Raw genomic sequence first — 20,208 nt, 5'->3', positions numbered from 1 at the left:
GCCTATTAATGCTCCTTGCAAAGCAAAATGGCAATAGGTAGTGTCATAATTTCAGCTTGCTCAGTGTGAGATTACTTTTGCTTTCTCTTCCCCTCCTTATTTATCTATTTACTTGCAGTTGCCTATTTATCTGTTATTTGTAGACCTTTGAGTGATGAGGGGCTTGGTACACTGACCCTCTGCTCAGTGGAAAGTCCATGTATAACCATTGTTGGCCCTCCCTGTCTGTGGTTCTGCATTCAAGGACTGAACCAACTGCAGATTGTGTAGTATTGTAGTATTTACTGTTGAAAAAACATCTGTGTGTAAGTGGATCTGTATAGTTCAACTCTTGTTCAAGGTTCAGCTGTATTTTTGATATATTTGAGCACCTCATCGCCACCACTAGGGGGCTGATTTCAAAGGATTTTTGCCCACAGTCTTTCCAAGGTAAATAGATGTTTTGCATCTGTTTCCCCATAACAGCCCCGACCCCTTGTCTTGGGGAATAAGTGGTGTCTGCCTGCTGTCTTGTTGTTGTTAATTTAAGGAACATGTATCTTTCTCTCTTTGGTTGTTGTTGTTACAGTAAAAATGCTGACATGGTTTCTTTTCCAACATTTTATTATAAAAATTTTCAAACTTATTTCTATGTTATTTGTTGTAATTTCTCCATTTTCCTTTCTTATTTTGCTTGTTTGTGCCCTCTCTTTTTTCTTCTTTGTGAGTTTGGCCAGAGGTTTGTCGATTTTATTTACTCTTTCAAAAAACCAGCTTTTGTTTTGATTGATTTTTTTCTATTTTTTAATCTCTTCTTTATTATTTCCTTCCTTCTGCTGACTTTTGTGGTTTTTTGCTCTTTCTTTTCTAATTCTTTTAGCTGGTGGGTAGGATTGTTTATTTGAGATTGTTCTTCTTTTTTGAGGAAGGCCTGTATTGCTATAAACTTCCCTCTTAGGACTGCCTTTGCTGCGTCCCATAAATTTTGTGTGGTTGTGTTTTCATTTTCATTTGTCTCAAGATATTTTTTCATTTCAACTTTGATTTCATCATTGACCCATTGATTTTTTAATAGCATGTTGTTTAATCTCATGCTTTCATTTTTTTCTTCCTTGTTTTTCTGTAGTTGATTTCAAACTTAAAACAAAGTTGAAAGAATTTTACAGCAAACACCCATGTACTCACCACCTCAATTCTTCCTAGACTGTACCATTATTATTTTACTGTTATCCTTGCTTTATCACATTTAGCCATCCTCCTATCCATGTATTAATCCATCTCTTTTTTAAAATGTGTTTCAAAGTAGATCTGGCAGTTTTTCAAGAGATTTTTCACAGAAAATTTGCAAGCATTAAGTGTTTCATTTGTTACACAGTAATTGGCAATTGATTTTTCTGAAAAAAATGCACAAAAATATTAGTCTGACTTGAACTTGAGAACCACAGGGAATAGGTACAGCTTGTTTTTCCTGTCTTTTTTATAAGAGGAAGAACCTTCATTACATGTTTAAGGGCCCTGAGGTATATGAAGGGGATGTTGACTAAGGAATTCCCAGAATCATGGAAGGCATCTCTAAGGAAGTGTCATCTAGCTCATCTGAGTGATCAGGAGTCAGCTGTAAGATGATTAGGGCTAAAACATTCAGACAGAGAATAGGTAGACTGGAAATAAGCTTTGCGTGTTTGAGGATCAGAAAGAGCCTGGTGTGGAAGAAGATGATATGAAATGAAATTAGGAGGTCAGGACTAATTCTGATTAAGAAATTTGGATTTGATTCGAAATACATAAGGAAGCCGTTGAGTTTTAAGCAAAGTAATGTCATGATGCAGTTTACATTTTTGCTCTAACTTTCATATGGCAAGTTGATTGTGATAGGGCAGAAACGGAAACAGGAAGCCCGATTATGAAACTACTGCAGTAATCCAGAGGAGGAATGTTGGTGACTCAGATAAAGGTGGCAGTGATGGAGATGAGACAGAACATGCATGGAACCAGGGCATGTTTCTGACACAGAGAAAAGCAGGACCTGCTGATGAACTGGATGTGGAGGAGTGAGGGAAAGAAAGAGGAATGAAGGATGAATCCAAGTTTACAAAAGAGAAGGACTTTCAGTGTTGTATTCGAGGTTTTAGATCCCTTACGTAATGATTCTCAACTAGCTTTCGGTCAAAATAAGTACACACTTAAATGTTCATTTAAAATTATTTTAGACAATAATTTTATCATTTGTAGGGAAATTCCATTCCGTCTTACCTCAAATTATTTGTGTCTTTTAGAGAAAATGTTACCAAAGTACTTTTACTGGGGTAAATTAGTATTCTGTCATTCTCATTACTCATTTTTACTGGTCAATGTATTTTCCAAGTATTTCTTTTTATGAGTCCTTTTATAGTAGTCATAATATAAACTTTACTGTATTGAATGAAGGCAATTGCTGTTGCAGTGATTAGTAACTCGTTTACTAAAGGAATATTAATAATCCTTTGGTAATTTTTGCTTTGATGTTACAGGATTTTATAGATGTAAAATTTCTTAATAAATGTAAACATTTCCTGATATAAATTTAAAGTTTCAGATTTTAGTTTTTTCATTGATACTTGCCTATTATTCATCAAGATTAATAGTTGATATATTTTGTGGCATTTGAATTATATGTGTTTTTCAGTGTCAAAGTGCGATCAGCAGCTGTTACCTGTTTGAAAAGCATTTTAGGTACAAAAACTGGACATAGTTTCTGGGAGATGTATAAGACGACCACTGATCCCATGCTGACCTATCTACAGCCTTTTCGAACATCAAGAAAAAAGGTCTCACAAATAATGAATGTTTATTGGGTGCTCACTATATCTAGAACAGTTCTATTTGCTCTGGGATGTGAATATCAAATTGTTTAATATACTAACATTTAACCTTTCTTGGGAATAATTCCAGCTGTACTTCTTGAGTCCAAGGTATTTGTACTTTTAGTTATGGCGGTGTGAAAACGCCGAGATGGGTGGCCGAAAGAAGTGATCGTTGATTTGGGGGGATAGTAGGGATTCTTCATGACCAGCTGTTTTTCTTAGGAGTAGAAAACTCTTACTTTGATCCCATGAAAGCTACTGCTCCTGGGTGTGGTTTATAGGTATTGTGATCAACAAGCAAGCACTTATTTCCATAGCAAGTCAAAGTACCACAGACCCCTAGGGAAACTGAAGGTGACATACAGATTTCTCCCTTTTGCACGTTGATGTCATAACAAGGTTCCACTGAGAGTACTCTATGAAAGGTTTAAGAACTCTTGCTTCTCCAAGCATTTTTCTTTAATATTTTCTTTCCATAAAGCAACTGAGGAATAAGCAGTTGAGTTCTCACCAGTTTAATTTTGGGGCTTATACCCATTATTGCAATAGTACTTTTAATGTATCATAAATATCGTTTTGGTCTTAGTCTAATTATCATTAATATTAAACTAATATTAATAATATTAAACTACTAATAAAACTAATAACCTGTAAATCACTGTGGTTTTAACATTCTAAAATTTCATTTCATCTTGAAACCAATGCTGCATAGTAGATGTGGACTGGTTTTATACATGAGACAGATAAGGCAGAGAATTTGTGATTTGTTTAACATACCACTAGTGAGCTGAGTAGAACTCAAGTTTCTTGCTGTGTTAGGTCGGTAATTTTTTACAACTCTGCCTCTCATGTAAACATAAATGTATTTTAATTTTAAAGGGTCATGGCTGCCTCCATTTAGAAACAGATTTATTTGTGCCTAGATATTTGTTTTGCAAGAAAAGGTAAAATGTATTTCTGCCTACCTTATTTACATTTTCTGATCACTTTTTTCTAGTTTTTAGAAGTACCCAGACTTGAGAAAGAAAGCCCTTTAGAAGGCTTGGATGATACAAACCTGTGGATTCCTCAAAGTGAAAATCATGACGTTTGGATAAAGACTCTGACTTGTGCTTTTTTGGATAGTGGAGGCACAAAAAGTGAAGTTCTGCAGTTATTAAAGCCGATGTGTGAAGTAAGAAGATTAATTAGTCTGACTTAATTGCTTTCTACCTTTGTGTTTTTCACTGAGCTTTCTCTGAACAGTTTTCTTTGCTTGTCCCATTGCATTTGTCTTTTGTGTCCAAGTTCATGGCCTGTGTATCGAATAAGAGTGCTGCGTGCTGCACGTCCTCTTCATGCAGTATCACCTGTGCTCAGCTGTTGTGAATCCACCCAGCAGCGCATCTTTATTTAGCCTCAACTTTATGCAGTAGGTTTCAGCTGTGGGTAGCCACATGGTGGATGAGTTCTAAGGGAGTGCCTTGAATAATTTGTTACCAATGATAGTTAAAATACTGATGATTGTAAATCATGTTAACCAAAGGTCTGCTCTAACTTTTTTTAATTTTTTACTTCTGATAAGGTCTTTGTTGTTTACTTTCCCTGATACGCTCTCTTGAGTTAGAAAAGAGATGGAGTTGCAGTTAGCATTGCTTTTTTATTTTTGAAGGTACAGTGCACCATTTATTTCAATAGAAACTCATGGTACCCACCAAGGCAGATTGAGAGTTTATATGCTTTTATATCATCCAAAGCAGCACAGTGTGATGGCGCTCTAAGACTTTAAAATCTAACCTGATTTATAGTAGTGTTTTTGCTGAAACTCTACCTCTGTACCCCGCTTACCAAATTGACACTCGAGGACAGAGTTTTGGGTGAAGCAGAAAAGGCAGCTTTATTTCTTTGTCCGGCAGGGGAGCTCACAGCAGTCTAGTACCTTCAGGACTGCAGGCCTGCAGTTTTGTAGTAGGAGTTCAGGGGGCGGCACTGGTTTCCACAGAAATCACATGCAGGGTAACAACTTGTTGCAAAGTTGTCCTTGTTTTTGTAGATGCCGCAGTCCCCTTTCTTCTCCTGGGTACGATGTTCATCTCCAGCTTCTAATACTCCTGTGCCTAGAGCAAAGCTGCTTAGGAAAATGGTCTGTGGAAAGTGCCCTGGAGAAAAACTTGTGCAGTTTAAAGTCAGGCTGATATATGCTTCTGGCATTTTAGGCTGACTGAGGCCTGAGACATATTGCTGCAGTGTTTGCACAGACAGGGACAACAGAACACAAAGAAACCACAAGGGGCTAAACATAACTGCAGATATGCCGGTCATGGTGAGTTATGAACAGCAAGATGCACAAACACCCATCCACTGTCTCTGAGGTGTTGGGAGCAAAATGAGGAGGATGTGCAGATCACCTAAGTTCCCCCCTCCTCTCCAGCCCAATCCTGGTCAGCGAAAACATGAGAAAAGCACTGTAAATTATTACACAGTTAAGCAGTTCTAAACACCATTACAGGCACTGGCTGGTCACTGATGACACTGTCAAGCAAGTTTTAAGAGAAATATGAAAAAATACTTGACTAGGTCAAACACCTACCGATTAAAAATAATGAATACAGAAGTGTATATTTTGGTAAAGTGCCCTTATTGAAAGCAGTTTAAAAAGCAGCCCTTGTTTCTACTGAAAAACTGTTGACAGTGAATAAATCATCACACTCTGCAGTACTGCACTGCATTTGTAGCAGGTCAGCGGAGTGATAACCTGGCACATAATCATTTCTCATTAGTAAACAAACTGAAGATTTGTATAAAGTTCTGACTTTAGGTCAGAGGATAAAATGTTCCAAATATATATGCATATATATATATACACACACACACACTAATTCTTAGATCCCTAAATTCTCTATTTCCAAAACTGGCTTTTTTTTTATTTTTTTATTTTTTACTGATGTATAGTCAGTTTACAGTGTTATCAATTTCTAGTATAGTGCACAATGCTTCAGTCATGCATGAATATACATATATTCATTTTCATATTCTCAAAACTGGCTCTGTGATTTGTCTTTAGTTTAAAAGGAAAAAATGTACAATTGGTAATTTATAATCTGTTTTATGTGTGTGGTATGTGATGAATGCATGAAGATGGTGTCTTATTTAAAGTTGAATATTATTTTATTGTACCACATATATTAAAGCAATTTTCTACATTTGGAGCATACCATAGATAAGTACCCAAATTTTATACCCAGAAATTGGAGTCTATTAAAAATAAACATTTTAACATGACTGCTGTGCTCATCACTGAGTGTAGAAAATGTGCAAAAATTAAATTTTCAGCTTTTCTCTTAAATTTTCTGCTTTATCGCCTTTATCAAGTTGGAAAACTTCTTCTGTTATTAGTAACACTTCTCAACCATGAAATTTTTTTGTACAATAGTGTAGTGACAGAATAATTTCATTTGTAAGCGATATCCTGTTTCATTATATGCAGATTACCTTGGCTGAAAATGAACGATTGCTGTATAACATATATGTTTGATATAGATATTCTAAGTTAGATCTTTTTTTAAACACTAACTGGTACCCATTTTTTGTATATTTTTTAGTAGTACGTAGAGTTCATGACAGATCACCTGTCATTTTTTTTAAGTTTAATATGTCAGTAACAGGAATTGAAAATTTTAAGGAAAGTATAATATTTTTACTCAAAACTATTGACTGGATATGTTTGTATATTCTAGGTGAAAACTGACTTTTGTCAGACTGTGCTTCCATACTTGATTCATGATATTTTACTGCAAGATACAAATGAATCATGGAGAAATCTGCTTTCTACACATATTCAGGGATTTTTCGCTTACTGCTTCAGACAGTCCTCACAAACAAGCCGATCCACAACCCCTGCAAATTTGGATTCAGGTATTCTGTTAAATTTCTCAAATTTGTACTGTTAATATCTCAGTTCTAGGGAAAGATAGATTGTTTGAATCCCATCAAGGCATGTTGTAGGCTTAATAATTCTATAACTTTTAAACATCTGTTCTGTCATCTGTAGAATGGAGATAAAAGTTGTAGCCAGTTTTCAATGAAATAATATATGTTAAACACCCAGGACAGTACTTGGACCTCAGTAAATATTGTAAAAAATTAATGGAGCAACCAATTGAGCATTCAGTGTGCATCAGGCAGTGTGCACGGAGCTGGCAGTAGAATGTGAACAAGATATACCCTACATTCTAGCAGTGGAAACAGCAAACAAATAAATACAATGACATATTGTAGGTACTGTGTTGGAGATATGATGGAATTTTATATTAAAGCTCTGGTCCACTCATTTTTTTGAAAGCAACCTTGTGTATTATAAAATCATATTTATTGTGGAAAATATAGAAAAATTAGGATAAACCTTAAAATTTATTATTTTATTGCCCATAATCCTGTGATCTAGGGTAACGACAGTTAACATTTGGTATATATGTTTAAGGTTATTATTAATGTATTTTATGTGCAAACGTAAAACTAGGTACAGATTCAGATATTGTACTTCAAGACCAGTACAACTACACGGAAAATATTGATTTAATGTGACATTTTGGTGCAACTAAATTGTTCTTCCCTACCGTGACTGGGTTCAGTCCCTTTGGCATACGTTGTGATTACTCAATTCTCCCAGTTGTTTCTTTCACTTTCACTACGACAACCTTTATTGGACATGACTGGGATGTCATTTAAACCTCACTTTGCTCTGTTTTATGTGTGTTCCTTTTTATGGGCCAACAGCAGTTAATCAGTCTGCTATTTGAAATAATGTAATTATTAAGCATAGGCATGGATGCCCATTCTGTGGTCCTACTAGACCATAAGTTGGTTGTGTAAATGACCCAGAAGATGCTGATACGAGTTTTCTTCAGGCCATTGAAATGAAAATCCTAAAATAAAAATTTTTATAGAGACTTTGCAAACTGTCAAGTCTATATTTCCTACTCTTAATTTGGGAAATGTAGGTATAAGTGATTCACAGTTACCAGTAAGCATTTAAATTTTAATGTGATGTAACTTGAAGTGATAATAAAAATAATTTTATTACATGCCAAGTTTGATATAATTGCTGCTTATGATAACCTGACAATCTGTTATTGTCAACATGGCTAAGACTTTTTTTTTAATGTTTATCATTTGTACATACATATTTATGCTGCAACCTTTCAGAAATAAAATCAGCCAGTTTTATTTTATGTCTGTGTAGAGTGCCAATATTTTTATTGCCTTAAATGAAAATTTAAACTTCACACATAAAATTCTATTGTTGAAAAGGAAAGTAAATATAGATTTCTTATTCATGGTTGTTCACTGAGCACCTAGTGCATTAAAGATCCTAGATGAATAGTTACTGAATCAATGAATTAGCCCTCTTCAGAAATAAAATATAAGTTACAATTAAATTCTCAGTTTTATAAAGCACAATATTTCCTTTTAAAAGAAAAAGAAATGCCATTAACATCCATTTATCGATTCATAGTTATTAAGAACCAGTTTTCTGCCAGAACCTTATAGTGTAGAAGACAGACACACAGACAAAAGGAGGAAAGTGCTTAAACAAGTCTGCCTGGGACTGAGAGGAAATGTCTTTATTTATCAGAGTCCGAGCACTTTTTCCGATGCTGTTTGGACAAAAAATCACAGAGAACAATGCTTGCTGTTGTGGACTACTTGAGGAGACAAAAGAGGTAATATGAATATTGGTTTTAGAGTTTGGGGGTTGAGAAGTCTAACTTGTTACTGCGGGCTGAATTTTAGCATGATCATTGGAGGGAACGCTACTGCCGGGTGCGTAATGTGATGTATGTAATGTGTGTGATGCTTGTAGCTCCTTGTGTGTAATCCATTCAGGGCGGCACTTTGGTGAAATCAATGTCAAGAACTCTGAATTCTTTTTTTTTTTTTAATTAAAGTATAGTTGATTTATAATATTGTGTTTCAGGTGTACAGCAGAGTGATTCAGTTACATACATGTATTTTTAAGATTGTCTTCCATTATAGGTTATTACAAGATATTGAATATTGTAGGAATTCTGAATTCTAGTCCCAACTGTACTAGTAACAGTATTATCTTTGCTAAATCATTCAGTCTTCTAGGGTTTTAGTTTATTTCATCTACCAAATAATTGTAAAGGAATAAGTGATTTTCTAGGTTACTTTTAGTTGCATTACTCCTCTTTAACTTTTTGCTTTACTTCTGTCTCAGAAGTAGCCAGAATTATGTAAAAAAGCTCCTTTGTGTATCTTTATTATAAGACAAGTTTCTTTACTGTGTACCATAGTCCTCAGTATCTGTGGTTCTGTATGGTAATAATACTTTATTTTCTTGATTCTGATAAATTGATTTATAATACAGTATTTTTGTTCCTATTATTTCTCTCGAGATTTTTAACAGTGAGTTTAGGAATTCCTAGCAAGAGTGGTCTGATCTGTACTGCTCCAGGGTTGACCAGAGCTTTGAAGAAATGATGTAGCAAACCTTTAACTAGAGTCAGTAGGCATTGATTTCTCATGAGTTTGTATGGTGGTCATGGCAGTGGGTTGATAAAGAATGGGAGAGAATGGGAGAAAAATGAAAAATTGTTTAACCTAAATGCATTTTCATATTAAAAATAAACTCCTCTGTAATCCACCTCATACCATTACATCGACTCTTAGAAAAAGAAGTATTTGGCCTTTGGTCTTTGTTTCTGGTTAAAAAGTTCCTGATTCACCAGACTGTTTTGTACCAAATCCTCTTGTGAGAATGCCCATAAGAAGCTTTAACTAAAACTGTAACTTTAACTAGAGCTGGAAGTATCTCTTTTCTCAGTGTTGGGGGGCAGTTCACCTCTGAATCATCCATTTCATGTTTAACATTGGGCTAGAATGGTATTGACATTGGTTGTTGGCCTTGGAGAAAATAAATTTTCTCAATATTAAGTTTTAATTCTGAGTAAGACCTTAAAGAAGATTCCTTGAGAGAATGTGAGTGGGGCATTGAATAAAGGCTCAAGTTCCTCAGAACAGCTACAATTTAGTGTTGGCTCTGTCATAGACACTTTATTCATCAGCTTTATAAGCATTATTTATTCATTGCAACTATTCTGTGAGGTGTATATTACTTTCCAGGTCTTACAGATGAGGAAACTGAGGCTTAAGAACTTAAGTTGCCAAAATTCATACAGCTTGTCATAGGTGACCCAGGTGGGTGTGAGCCTAGCTGCAGTGCTCTTAACCACACCTTGTCACGTCTCTATAATGTTAATTTTGAAAAAGGTAGTATCTGTGATATTATTTTCCTCCGTTATCACAGTGGAAGACTTTTGTTAAATAACTCAACCTAGGCAGTTAACAAAGGAGAAAATTAACAGCAATAGGAAAGATACATAACTGTGTCTTAGAAGAAACAATATTTTCATTAAGTTGGCCTTTTGAAAAGATTTGTGTATGTGTTATTAGTTGTTCTGTGTAGCCTATTAGCCACTGTCTGTGGATCCCTCTGTGGAGGGTAGGTATTGAACCCCAAATATGTATGGGATGATGGTCCATAGCTTTCATCAGATTTTCTAAGGGGATCTTTTTCTAAGAGATTTTTTTTAACTGTATCTTATTTGATGATACTTATTCTCCTTACCAAGCTGTATCGTAAAAGGATAATGTCACGTCTGGTGAGCACACACATGAGAAGTTCAACATTGTGAAAATCAGCATTCAGTAGCCTGCTAGCCCGCGAAGTACCAGCTATAGTCTGTACCTCTTCTTGTTACCCACTTTTTTCTGGTTTTTGCTTGAGTTCTTCTCTGAAATTGTAAGCAAAGAGATGTGGGTTATTATCACATGTTTTCTGGTTTATGTCACAGAGGCTCTCAAAGTGTGAGACAGAGCTGGCTGGGTCAAAGAGCGATCCAAAAAGTGACAGAGGTCTTAGTTATCTTAGTTGTTTATAGCTATATATTGGGGATACGTGGTTTTTGGTTATTTGAATGTAATTTCTTTAACTAGTGCTTACTACCATTGTATTCTGTATCAACATGCTTTTGATATTGAAGTTAAAGACATGGGCATGACTTCATTTAACATTTTTCTTTAGACCTTCCTCAGGAACAGTTTTTGAAGATGCTTTCTGGCTGGAGTTGAATTACCTAGAGGTTGCCAAGGTAGCTCAGTCTTGTGCTGCTCACTTTACAGCATTGCTTTATGCAGAAATCTATGCAGATAAAAAGAACATGGATGATCAAGAGAGAAGGTAATGGCATTTGCAAGTTTTAGTTTGTAAAATTGTTGTTGACATGGTTTCATTAAGTGTGTATGTTAAATATTTGTTTTACTCCCACTCTCCCATTTAAAAGATATTCTAGATGTTTTCCATCTTTTAAAGAGCAATGATAATAAATTTTTAAAAAGAAATAAATAATTTTTCTCTGAAATAGATGTTTATTATTTAAGAATTATAAAAATTATACAGATAGCAGCTCCCGGAGGACAGAGATCATACTTAATTTTCTCTGTATTCCCCACAGTAACTAGCATTGGGAACTTAAGTGATTAGTAAATTTTTTCAAATGGTTGAGTGATTCCCTAAATTCAGTTAAATTAAGTTTATCACTATTCCCTCAGTTTATTCAAAATCCGTTTTACTTATTGACTAGAAGTAATGTATCTGATTTCTTTCTGTGACTAAATCACTTTTGTTACTTTGTTATCTCCTGTATTTCTACTGCTTGAATTTGCTTTTCCTCTGAGTTAGAATTCTCATACAAGTCTGACAAGTATAATCCTAGATACCAGTGAAAAACAAAAAACAGCCAAGAAAGTTGAAGAGTAAAAAATAGTGTATTGCCCTCCTCAAATCTATTCATTTGAAATAGCTTAGTGTTTATTTTTATAGTTAGCCCCACTTTCCTTCCACAAAATTACTCATTTTAGAAAATTGAAATAGCAAAACTATATTATGTTGATCCATTTCTTATTCTTGCTACTTATAATTTCTACTTTGGATTATCATTAAGCTGGAAGCAGTATGGTTTTTGGACTGCAGGAAACCAGGAATCAGAATTCAGATCCTAGTTCAAATATATTTAACTTAGTAGACTTGGACTGATTTCTGAATTGTCTGGTTTGTTTTCATTTCTACTTTTCAATTGAAAACAATTAAAAATCTGCAACATGTAGATCATGTGTATAATATGTAATTGATAGATTCATGATCACTTAGACTTTGTACGAAGACAAGTGTGTTGTCCTTTAAGTATGAAATGAGTAAGAAGTCGATTTTTGCCTACTCTTAGTCTTAAAATTTGACAAGAGGCCTGCAGACTTAGTAGTAGGGATTTTAATCTTGGTTCTGTAGAATACAATTTCCTACTAACCAGGAGTGAATAGCTGAGCTCTTATAAAAGCACTTTTAATTTGGAGGTAGGTGATTATATAGAATGTGGCTGCAGAATTGCTTGTTTAAAAGCAAGAGTGCTTAGATTTTATTTTATTTAACTTTAGGGAAAAGTGCTTGACAAATGGGGCTTGCTGTATGCATTGAAAGTCTGGGTTTTTTGTTTGTTTGTTTTTGATTTTTTGTTTTGTTTTTTTTTTCTTTTATGCTGCATTTTATTCCTTGATCAATTGATGAGTATTTGAGTTGTGTCTGCTTTGGGGTCATTATGTGTAATACTGCTGTGAACATTCAGGTACAAGTCACTGGGTGGATGTATGCTTTTACTTCTGTATTTCTAGGTGAAGAATTTATTTATTTATTTAGGGTAGAGGAGGTAGTTAAATAGGTTTATTTATTTATTTTTAGAGAAGGTACTGGGGATTGAACCCAGGACCTCATGCATGCTAAGCATGTGCTTAATGACTTGAGCTAGACCCTTCCTTCCCGCTTAGGAGAGAAATTTCTATATCACACTGTAAGTCTATATTTATTTTGTTGAGGAACTGCTGGACTGTTTTCAGAACTAGCATTTTACCTTCCCACTAGTAATGTATGAGGACTCCAGTTTCTCCACATTCTCACAGTATTTGTTATCTGACTTTTTCAGTCTAGCCATCCTAGTGGCTATGAAGTGGTGTCATTGTGGTTTTGATTTGCATTTCCCTGATGGCTAATGTTATTGAGCATCTTTTCAAGTATTTTTGGTAATTTTTACATCTTCTTTGGACAAATGTCTTTTCAGATCCTTTACCCATTTTAAGTTGGGTTATTTGTCTTTATATTATTGAACTGTGGGAATTCTTTGTATACTCTAGATAGAAGCCCCATATCAGATATATAATTGGCAAAAATGTTACCCCTGTCTGTGTATTGTCTTTTCTTTCCTTTTCTTTTTTTTAATGATAAATATATCTGAAGAGACAGTTAACAAACAAATGAAGAACAAACAAATAGCTAATAGTCACGTAAAATGATGTTAAACGTCATTAGCCATCAGGTAAATGCAATTTTTTTCTACTTTTTTAAACACCTTTATTGTAGTATGATTCCTGTACAATAAATTATACAGCTACACATATTTCAGATGTATATTTTGATGAATTTTGATAGATGTATACACCAATGAAGCCACTACCACAATCAAGATAGCTAACATTTCCATCACTCCTCAAGTATTGCAAATTTTGAATTCCCTATATATTCCTTCCCATCCCCTTTACCCCTGTATAACCATAAGTTTGTTCTCTATGTCTGTGAGTCTGTTTCTGTTTTGTAGATAAGTTCATTTGTGTCCTTTTTTTTTTTAGATTACACATAAAAGAGGTATCATATGGTATTTTTCTTTCTCTGACTAACTTTACTTAGAATGACAATCTCCAAGTCCATCCATGTTGCTGCAGGTAGCATTAGTTTTTTTTTTATGGCTGAATAGTGTTCCATCTTTTATGTATACCACATCTTTATCCAGTCATCTGTTGATGGACATTTGGGTTGTTTCCAAGTCTTTGCTATTGTAAACAGTGTTGCTGTGAACATTGGGGTATATGTGTCTTTTTGAATTACATTTTCCTCCTAATATATGTCTAGGAGTGGGATTACTGGATAATATGTTAAGTCTATTCTTAGTTTTTTGAGGAATCTCCATACTGTCCTCCATAGTAGCTGCACCGATTTACACTTCCACCAACAGTGTAGGAGGGTTTCTTTTTTTCCACATCCTCTCCAACATCTAACATTTGTGGATTTTTTAATGAGGGCCATTCTGACTGGTGTAAAGTGATATTTCATTGTAGTTTTGATTTGTATTTCTCTTAACAATTAGTGATGTTGAGCATCTTTTCATGTGCTTATTGGCCATCTGGATGTCTTCTTTGGAGAAATGTCCATTTAGATCTTCTGCCCATTTTTTGACTGAATTTTTTTTTAATATTAAGGTATATGAGCTGTTTGTGTATTTTGGAAATTAATCCCCTGTCGGTTCTATCATTTGCAAATATTTTCTCCCGTTCTTTAGGTTGTGTGTTCATTTTGTTGATGGTATCCTTAGCTGTGTAAAAACTTTTAAGTTTAATTAGGTCCCATTTGTTTATTTTTGCCTTTATTTCCATTATTCTAGGAGCTGGTTTGAAAAAAATAGTGCTGTGATTGATGTCCAAGAGTATTGTGCCTGTTTTCCTCTAGGAGTTTTATAGTATCTGGTCTTACATTTAGATCTTTAGTCCATTTTGAGTTTATTTTTGTATATGGTGTTAGAGAATGTTCTAATTTCATTGTTTTACATGGAGCTGTGCAGTTTTCTGAGCACCACTTGTTGAAGAGACTGTCTTTTCTCTGTAGTATATATATTCTTGCCTCCTTTGTCATAGATTAATTGACCATAAATGCGTGGGTTTATTTCTGGACTTTCTGTTTTTTTCCATTGATCATATTCTGTTTATGTGCCTGTACCGTACTGTTTTGATTACTGTAGCTTTGTAGTATAGTCTGAAGTGAGGGAGCATGATTCCTCCAGCTCTGTTTTCCTTTTTGAAGACTGTTTTGGCTATTTGAGGTCTTTCATGTTTCCATACAAATTTTAACATTTTTTGTTCCAGCTCTGAAAAATGTCATTGGTAATTTGATAGGGATTGCATTGAATTTGTCTATTGCCTTGGGCAGTATGACAGTTTTAACAGTATTGATTCTTCCAATCCAAGAACATGGTATATCTTTCCATCTGTTTATGTCGTCTTCATATTCTTTCATCAGTGTCTTACAGTTTTCAGAGTACAGGTCCTTTGTCTCTTTGGGTAGGTTTATTCCTAAGTATTTTATTCTTTTTGGTGCAAGGGTGTTGTTTCCTTAATTTCTTTTCCTGCTATTCCATTGTTAGTGTATAGAAATGCAACTGATTTTTGTATATTAATTTTGTATCCTGCAACTTTACCAAATTCACTGATGAGTTCCAGTAGTTTTCTGGTCGCTTCTTTAGGGTTTTCTATGTATAATATCATGTCATCTGTGAGCAGTGACCATTTTACTTCTTTTCCAATTTGGATTCCCCTTATTTCTTTTTCTTCTCTTATTGCTATGGCTAGGACTTCCAAAACTATGTTGAATAAAAGGGCAAAAATGGGTATCCTTGTCTTGTTCCTGATCTTAGAGGAAATGCTCTCAGCTTTTCCAAATTAAGTATGATGTTAGCTGTGGGTTTGTCGTATAGGCCTTTATTATGTTGAAGTCGTTCCATCTGTGCCAACTTTCTGGAGTTTTTATCATAAACGAATGTTGAATTTTTTTTTTGCTTTTTCAGTTTTATTAGATAGAATTGTTACAATCTGTACATATACAATATATTGTATATAAATACATATACACAATATGTTGCACATATTTTTAAAATTTTACATATATGTATGTTTATTGTTTCTAAGAACGTTTAGAGCATTAGCTTTTTAAACGTACATAGTTATCAAAGAAATAAAACCAATCACAAAATAAGAAGTAATTCAAAAAGAAACATACATCCTACTCTTAATAGCAACATTATTTTTAATTGCCAAGATACGGAAGCATCCTAAGTGCACATCAAGAGGTGAATGGATAAGGAAGGATGCAGCATGCATAGGTAATGGAATACAACTCACCCATAAAAAAGAAGGATATTTTGCCATTTGCAGCCCTTCATTCATTTTTTTTTCACTTCAAAAACAAGAATTTTATATCTGGCATAAGCATTTCCATTGCATCAAAAACAACAAAATACCTAGAAATAAACTTAAACTGTAAAACATTGACAAAGGAAATTGAAGATGATACAAATAAATGGAAAGATATCTTGTGCTCTTGGATTGGAAGAATCAACATTATCAAAATGGCCGTACTGCCTGAAGCAATCTGCAGATCCAAAGCAACTTCTGTCAAAATACTGGTGACATTCCTCACAGAACTAGAACAAACAATTCCAAAATTTGTATCGAACCATAAAAGACCCCGAACTACCAAAGCAATCTTTTGTAGGTCAATTTTTCCCTCTGTCTTCTTTTTGTTCTCTTTTCTTATGGTTTGATTACTAGAGAAGTTCCTTTCACATTTGTTGTAAAGCTGGTTTGGTGGTGCTGAAATCTTTTAGCTTTTGTTTATCTGTGAAGCTTTTGCTTTCTCCATCAAATCTGAACGAGAGCCTTGCTGGATAGAGTATTCTTGGTTGTAAGTGTTTCCCTTTCATCACTTTAAATATATTGCGCCACACCCTTCTGGCCTGTAGAATTTCTGCTGAAAAATCAACTGATAATCTTATGGGAGTTCCCTTGTATGTTATTTGTTGCTTTTCTCTTGCTGATTTTAATATTTTCTCCTTATCCTTAATTTCTGTCAATTTGGTTACTATGTGCCTTGGTGTGTTCCTCTTTGGGCTGATCCTGTGTGGAACTGTTTGTGCTTCCTGGACTTAGGTGACTATTTCCTTTCCCAAGTTGGGGAAGTTTTCGGCTGTTATCTCTCCAAAAAATTTCTCAGGTCCGTTCCCTCTCTCTTCTCTCTCTGGGACCCCTATAATGCGAACATTAGTGTGCTTCATATTGTCCCAGAGTTCTCTTAAACTATCCTCATTTCTTTTCATTCTTTTCTCTGTTCTGCAGCAGTGATTTCCACTAATCTGTCTTTTAGTTCATTGATCCATTCTTCTGCCTTATTTAATCTATTTTTGGTTCCTTCTAATGTGTTACTGATTTCAGTGATTTTATTTTTCAAATCTGTTTGAGTATTCTTTATATTTTCCTACTCTTTGCTAAAAACTTTGCTCTGTGTATCTGTACTCCTCTTGAGTTCTCTGAATATCTTCACCATCATTATTTTAATCTCTTTCTCAGATAAATTGCCTATCTCCTCATCACTTATCTCTTCTGGGATTTTATCTTGTGCCTTGGCCTGGGAGATAGTCCTTTGCCACCTCATATCGTCTGTCTTTCTATGTGCTTGTGGATTCCTTCCATGGGCTCTGGGATTGTTGTTTTCTTATTTCTATTATCTGCCCCTGGTGGATGAGGCTGGACTAGAGGCTTATGCAGGCTTCCTGGCAGGAGGAGCCAGTGCGTGCCTATTGCTGGGTGAAGCTTGGTCCTGGACCTCTGGTGGGTAGGGCTGCGTCTAGAGGCCTCTGTGGTTCAGGAAGTCTGCTGATGAGTGAGGCTGTGTTCCCACCCTGTATGTTGTTTGGCCTGAGGCTTCCTTACAGTCTGTTGGGTGGGGCTAGGTCTTGGTGCTAATGATCCAATCAAGATGTCAGCCTCCAGGAAAGCTCATGTAGATGAATACTCCCAGATGTCCCCCATTTGCTTTTATGTCCCCAAGGTGAGCCACAGCTGTCCCCTGCTCCCCAGGAGACCTTCCAAAACCAGCAAGCAGGTCTGGCCCAGGCTCCTATGAAGTCATTATCTGTCCCCTTGGACCCGGTGCAAACAAAATTCTGTGTATGCTTCCCAAGAGAATGAAGTTCTCTGTTTCCCCTAGTCCCATGGGGCTCCTGAAGCTAAGCCCCACTGGGCTTCAAAACCAGATGTCCTGGGGTCTCCTCCTCCTCCCAATGCCAGAATCTGGGCTGAGAAGCCTGACGTGGGGCTCAGAGCTCTCACTCCTGTGGGAGGGCCTCTGTGACTTAATAAATCTTCAGCTTGTGGGTCGCCCACCTGGAGGGTATGGGGCCCAATTATATCACGAGCACGTCCCTCCTACCGTCCTGCTGAGGTTCCCTCTATGTTTCCAGTTGAAAAAGATCTTTTTTGTTAGGTTCCACCTAGTCTTTTTTTCAGTGGTTGTTTAGAAATCAGTTGTAGTTTTGTTATAGTTGTGAGGAGAGCTGAGCTTGTGGTCCTGTTACTCCGGCATCTTGACTGGAACTCTAAAAGTCTGGTTTTGATTTTTGTTTTCAGGTCCCTGCTGGGAAGGGAGGGCAGATAGACATGAAGTGTATAGAGAAGGTAGAGAATGCTAATTTTCTTCAGTGACTCAGTTAGGTGAACTGGGATTTCTGTAAATCTAAAGTAATCAGGAAAAGTATAAAAGCAAAATACATATCTACAGTTAACTAACAGTGTCAGATCAAAAAAATGAATTTCTGTCTTAGGTTTCCTGTTCAAGTTATTTAATAGCAAAATGCCTTATGCTAGGTATTCAGGAATACATATAAAGTTTATTTTATTTGCAAACTTGCTCCTGAGAATATATGAGCTTTCAAAATTAGCATCCATAAATTTTTTAAAAGGAAGTCAAAACTCCTTCAAGCAGGATTAGACAACAGGTGCTGGTCCACACCCTCAGCTATGGTAGTGCTCCTGGCACCTGTGGCAATGCCTGGCAGCAGGCCTGGCAGCTCTGTCTTTTGCTTGGATGAGTGACAGCCTAAGATTCAAAATCATAGCTCGTAACACTATCATTCCTACTTTCAAAATTTCTCCTGTAAAAACTACCTTTTCTTCTGTATGACTTACCAATAAGGAAAAGATATGTAATATTTATATTTAAAGGTTATAAACCAAAACAGAATGTTGTCAGTGCCATTTTATCAGTCAGTGGTCTCCTGTGTCCCATCCCTCTGCTCCTCTGAGAGGTAAAAGTTGTGTTATGTTTTGTGTTGATCATTCGCTTGGATGACACAGTTATCATGTGAGTAGGTACCCATAAATATAGTTTAGTTTGCTTATTTTTTAGCTTTATAAGAAACCATATATGAACTTTTCTGTAAGTTGTTTATTCACTCACTTTTTTGGGTAAGATTTATCTATGTTGTTTGTATTTTGCTGTAATTCATTGTCGCTGCCACATAGTGTATCAGTGGGACAATATGCCACAATTCTTTTACCATTCCCCTGTTAAGATACATATCTAGGTGCAGAATTACTGGGTTGCAGAGTATGCAAATTTTCAACCTTAGAAGATCGTGCCACATTGTTTTCTCAAGCGATTATGCCAACTCACAGATGTAGTTCATGAAGAAGTGGGTCAGTAGGAAGCCTTACACTTTGAGAAGGGAGTCGAAGTATCATTATTTCTAGTTTGAGTAAAAAAAGTAAAGAAACTGAAATAAGTTTATAGGTAAATAATAGAGGCACTGTCCCTTATGACAGTATTTATTTTATACGTTGGATTATCATCATCATAAGCACTGTACAGCTGGCATTATTATAGAATTGAAACTGCTTATAGGACTGAGTATTGTATGTGTAGATGGTATGTGTAAAGCTAAGGCCTTGATGTATTTACATCTGAGTTCTAATTCTGTCACTTCTTAATTTTATTACCTTGGATCCTACTGATCCACTTCCTTCTCAACACTTAATATTATGAGACTTCTTAATTTTTGCCAGTTTATCAGGTGTTAAGTGGTGTCTCAAGTGTGGTCTTAATTTGTGGGCTGGTGATTATTCATGAGTTTAAACATCAAGCAAAACCACTGGCAACATACAGGAATTGAACTTGGGGGCATCTGTTCTGTTTTTAAACAGGCCTGTCTCTATAAATAAGCCTTTTTTGGCATATAGCGTTCCCATAAATGAGACTGTCATTAAGACGTAATTCTTATTCAAAGAATTAATTCACAAATTCCTTTTCTATTCTAGGCCTAAATCATATTGTTTTCAAGTATAAATGGTTCATTATATTTTGTGACCTTTGTTAGTTTTTTTTGTCAAAGTCTACAGTATCTTCTAATAAGCTTTTAAAGTAGTATATTCCCATGAAAAGAGGTTGCTCTTGTGACCCACAGAAATCTTACATTTGAAGAAGGAAGCCAAAGTACAACTATTTCCAGTTTGAGTGAAAAAAGTAAAGAAGAAACTGGAATAAGTTTACAGGTAAATATTTAGACCCTATTATCGATGGTAATATTTGTTTTATACTTTAGATTATTATTTTGTTACAAAGACAATATAGATTTGATTTGTCATTTGATTTTCAAAACTGAAGTTACTTTTTGCTGAGTGT

The 20,208-nt window shown here is 35.4% G+C and overlaps 1 protein-coding gene across 1 annotated transcript in view; it reads left to right on the top strand.

The window, feature by feature from the left end:
- The window catches only part of LOC116279082 (serine-protein kinase ATM), a 114,580-nt gene that overhangs the window by 53,903 nt on the left and 40,469 nt on the right, over nucleotides 1-20,208 (top strand). Inside the window, exons 35-40 of the mRNA XM_072954171.1 lie at nucleotides 2,645-2,786; nucleotides 3,820-3,996; nucleotides 6,539-6,716; nucleotides 8,437-8,524; nucleotides 10,909-11,064; nucleotides 19,991-20,078. Of these exons, the coding sequence (XP_072810272.1) occupies nucleotides 2,645-2,786; nucleotides 3,820-3,996; nucleotides 6,539-6,716; nucleotides 8,437-8,524; nucleotides 10,909-11,064; nucleotides 19,991-20,078 (829 nt within the window). The remainder of the gene's footprint in view (nucleotides 1-2,644; nucleotides 2,787-3,819; nucleotides 3,997-6,538; nucleotides 6,717-8,436; nucleotides 8,525-10,908; nucleotides 11,065-19,990; nucleotides 20,079-20,208) is intronic.

The sequence above is a fragment of the Vicugna pacos genome, chromosome 33 (genome assembly GCF_048564905.1).
Source record: "Vicugna pacos chromosome 33, VicPac4, whole genome shotgun sequence".
Lineage (NCBI taxonomy): Eukaryota > Metazoa > Chordata > Mammalia > Artiodactyla > Camelidae > Vicugna > Vicugna pacos.
This window is presented reverse-complemented; position numbering and strand designations above follow the sequence as displayed.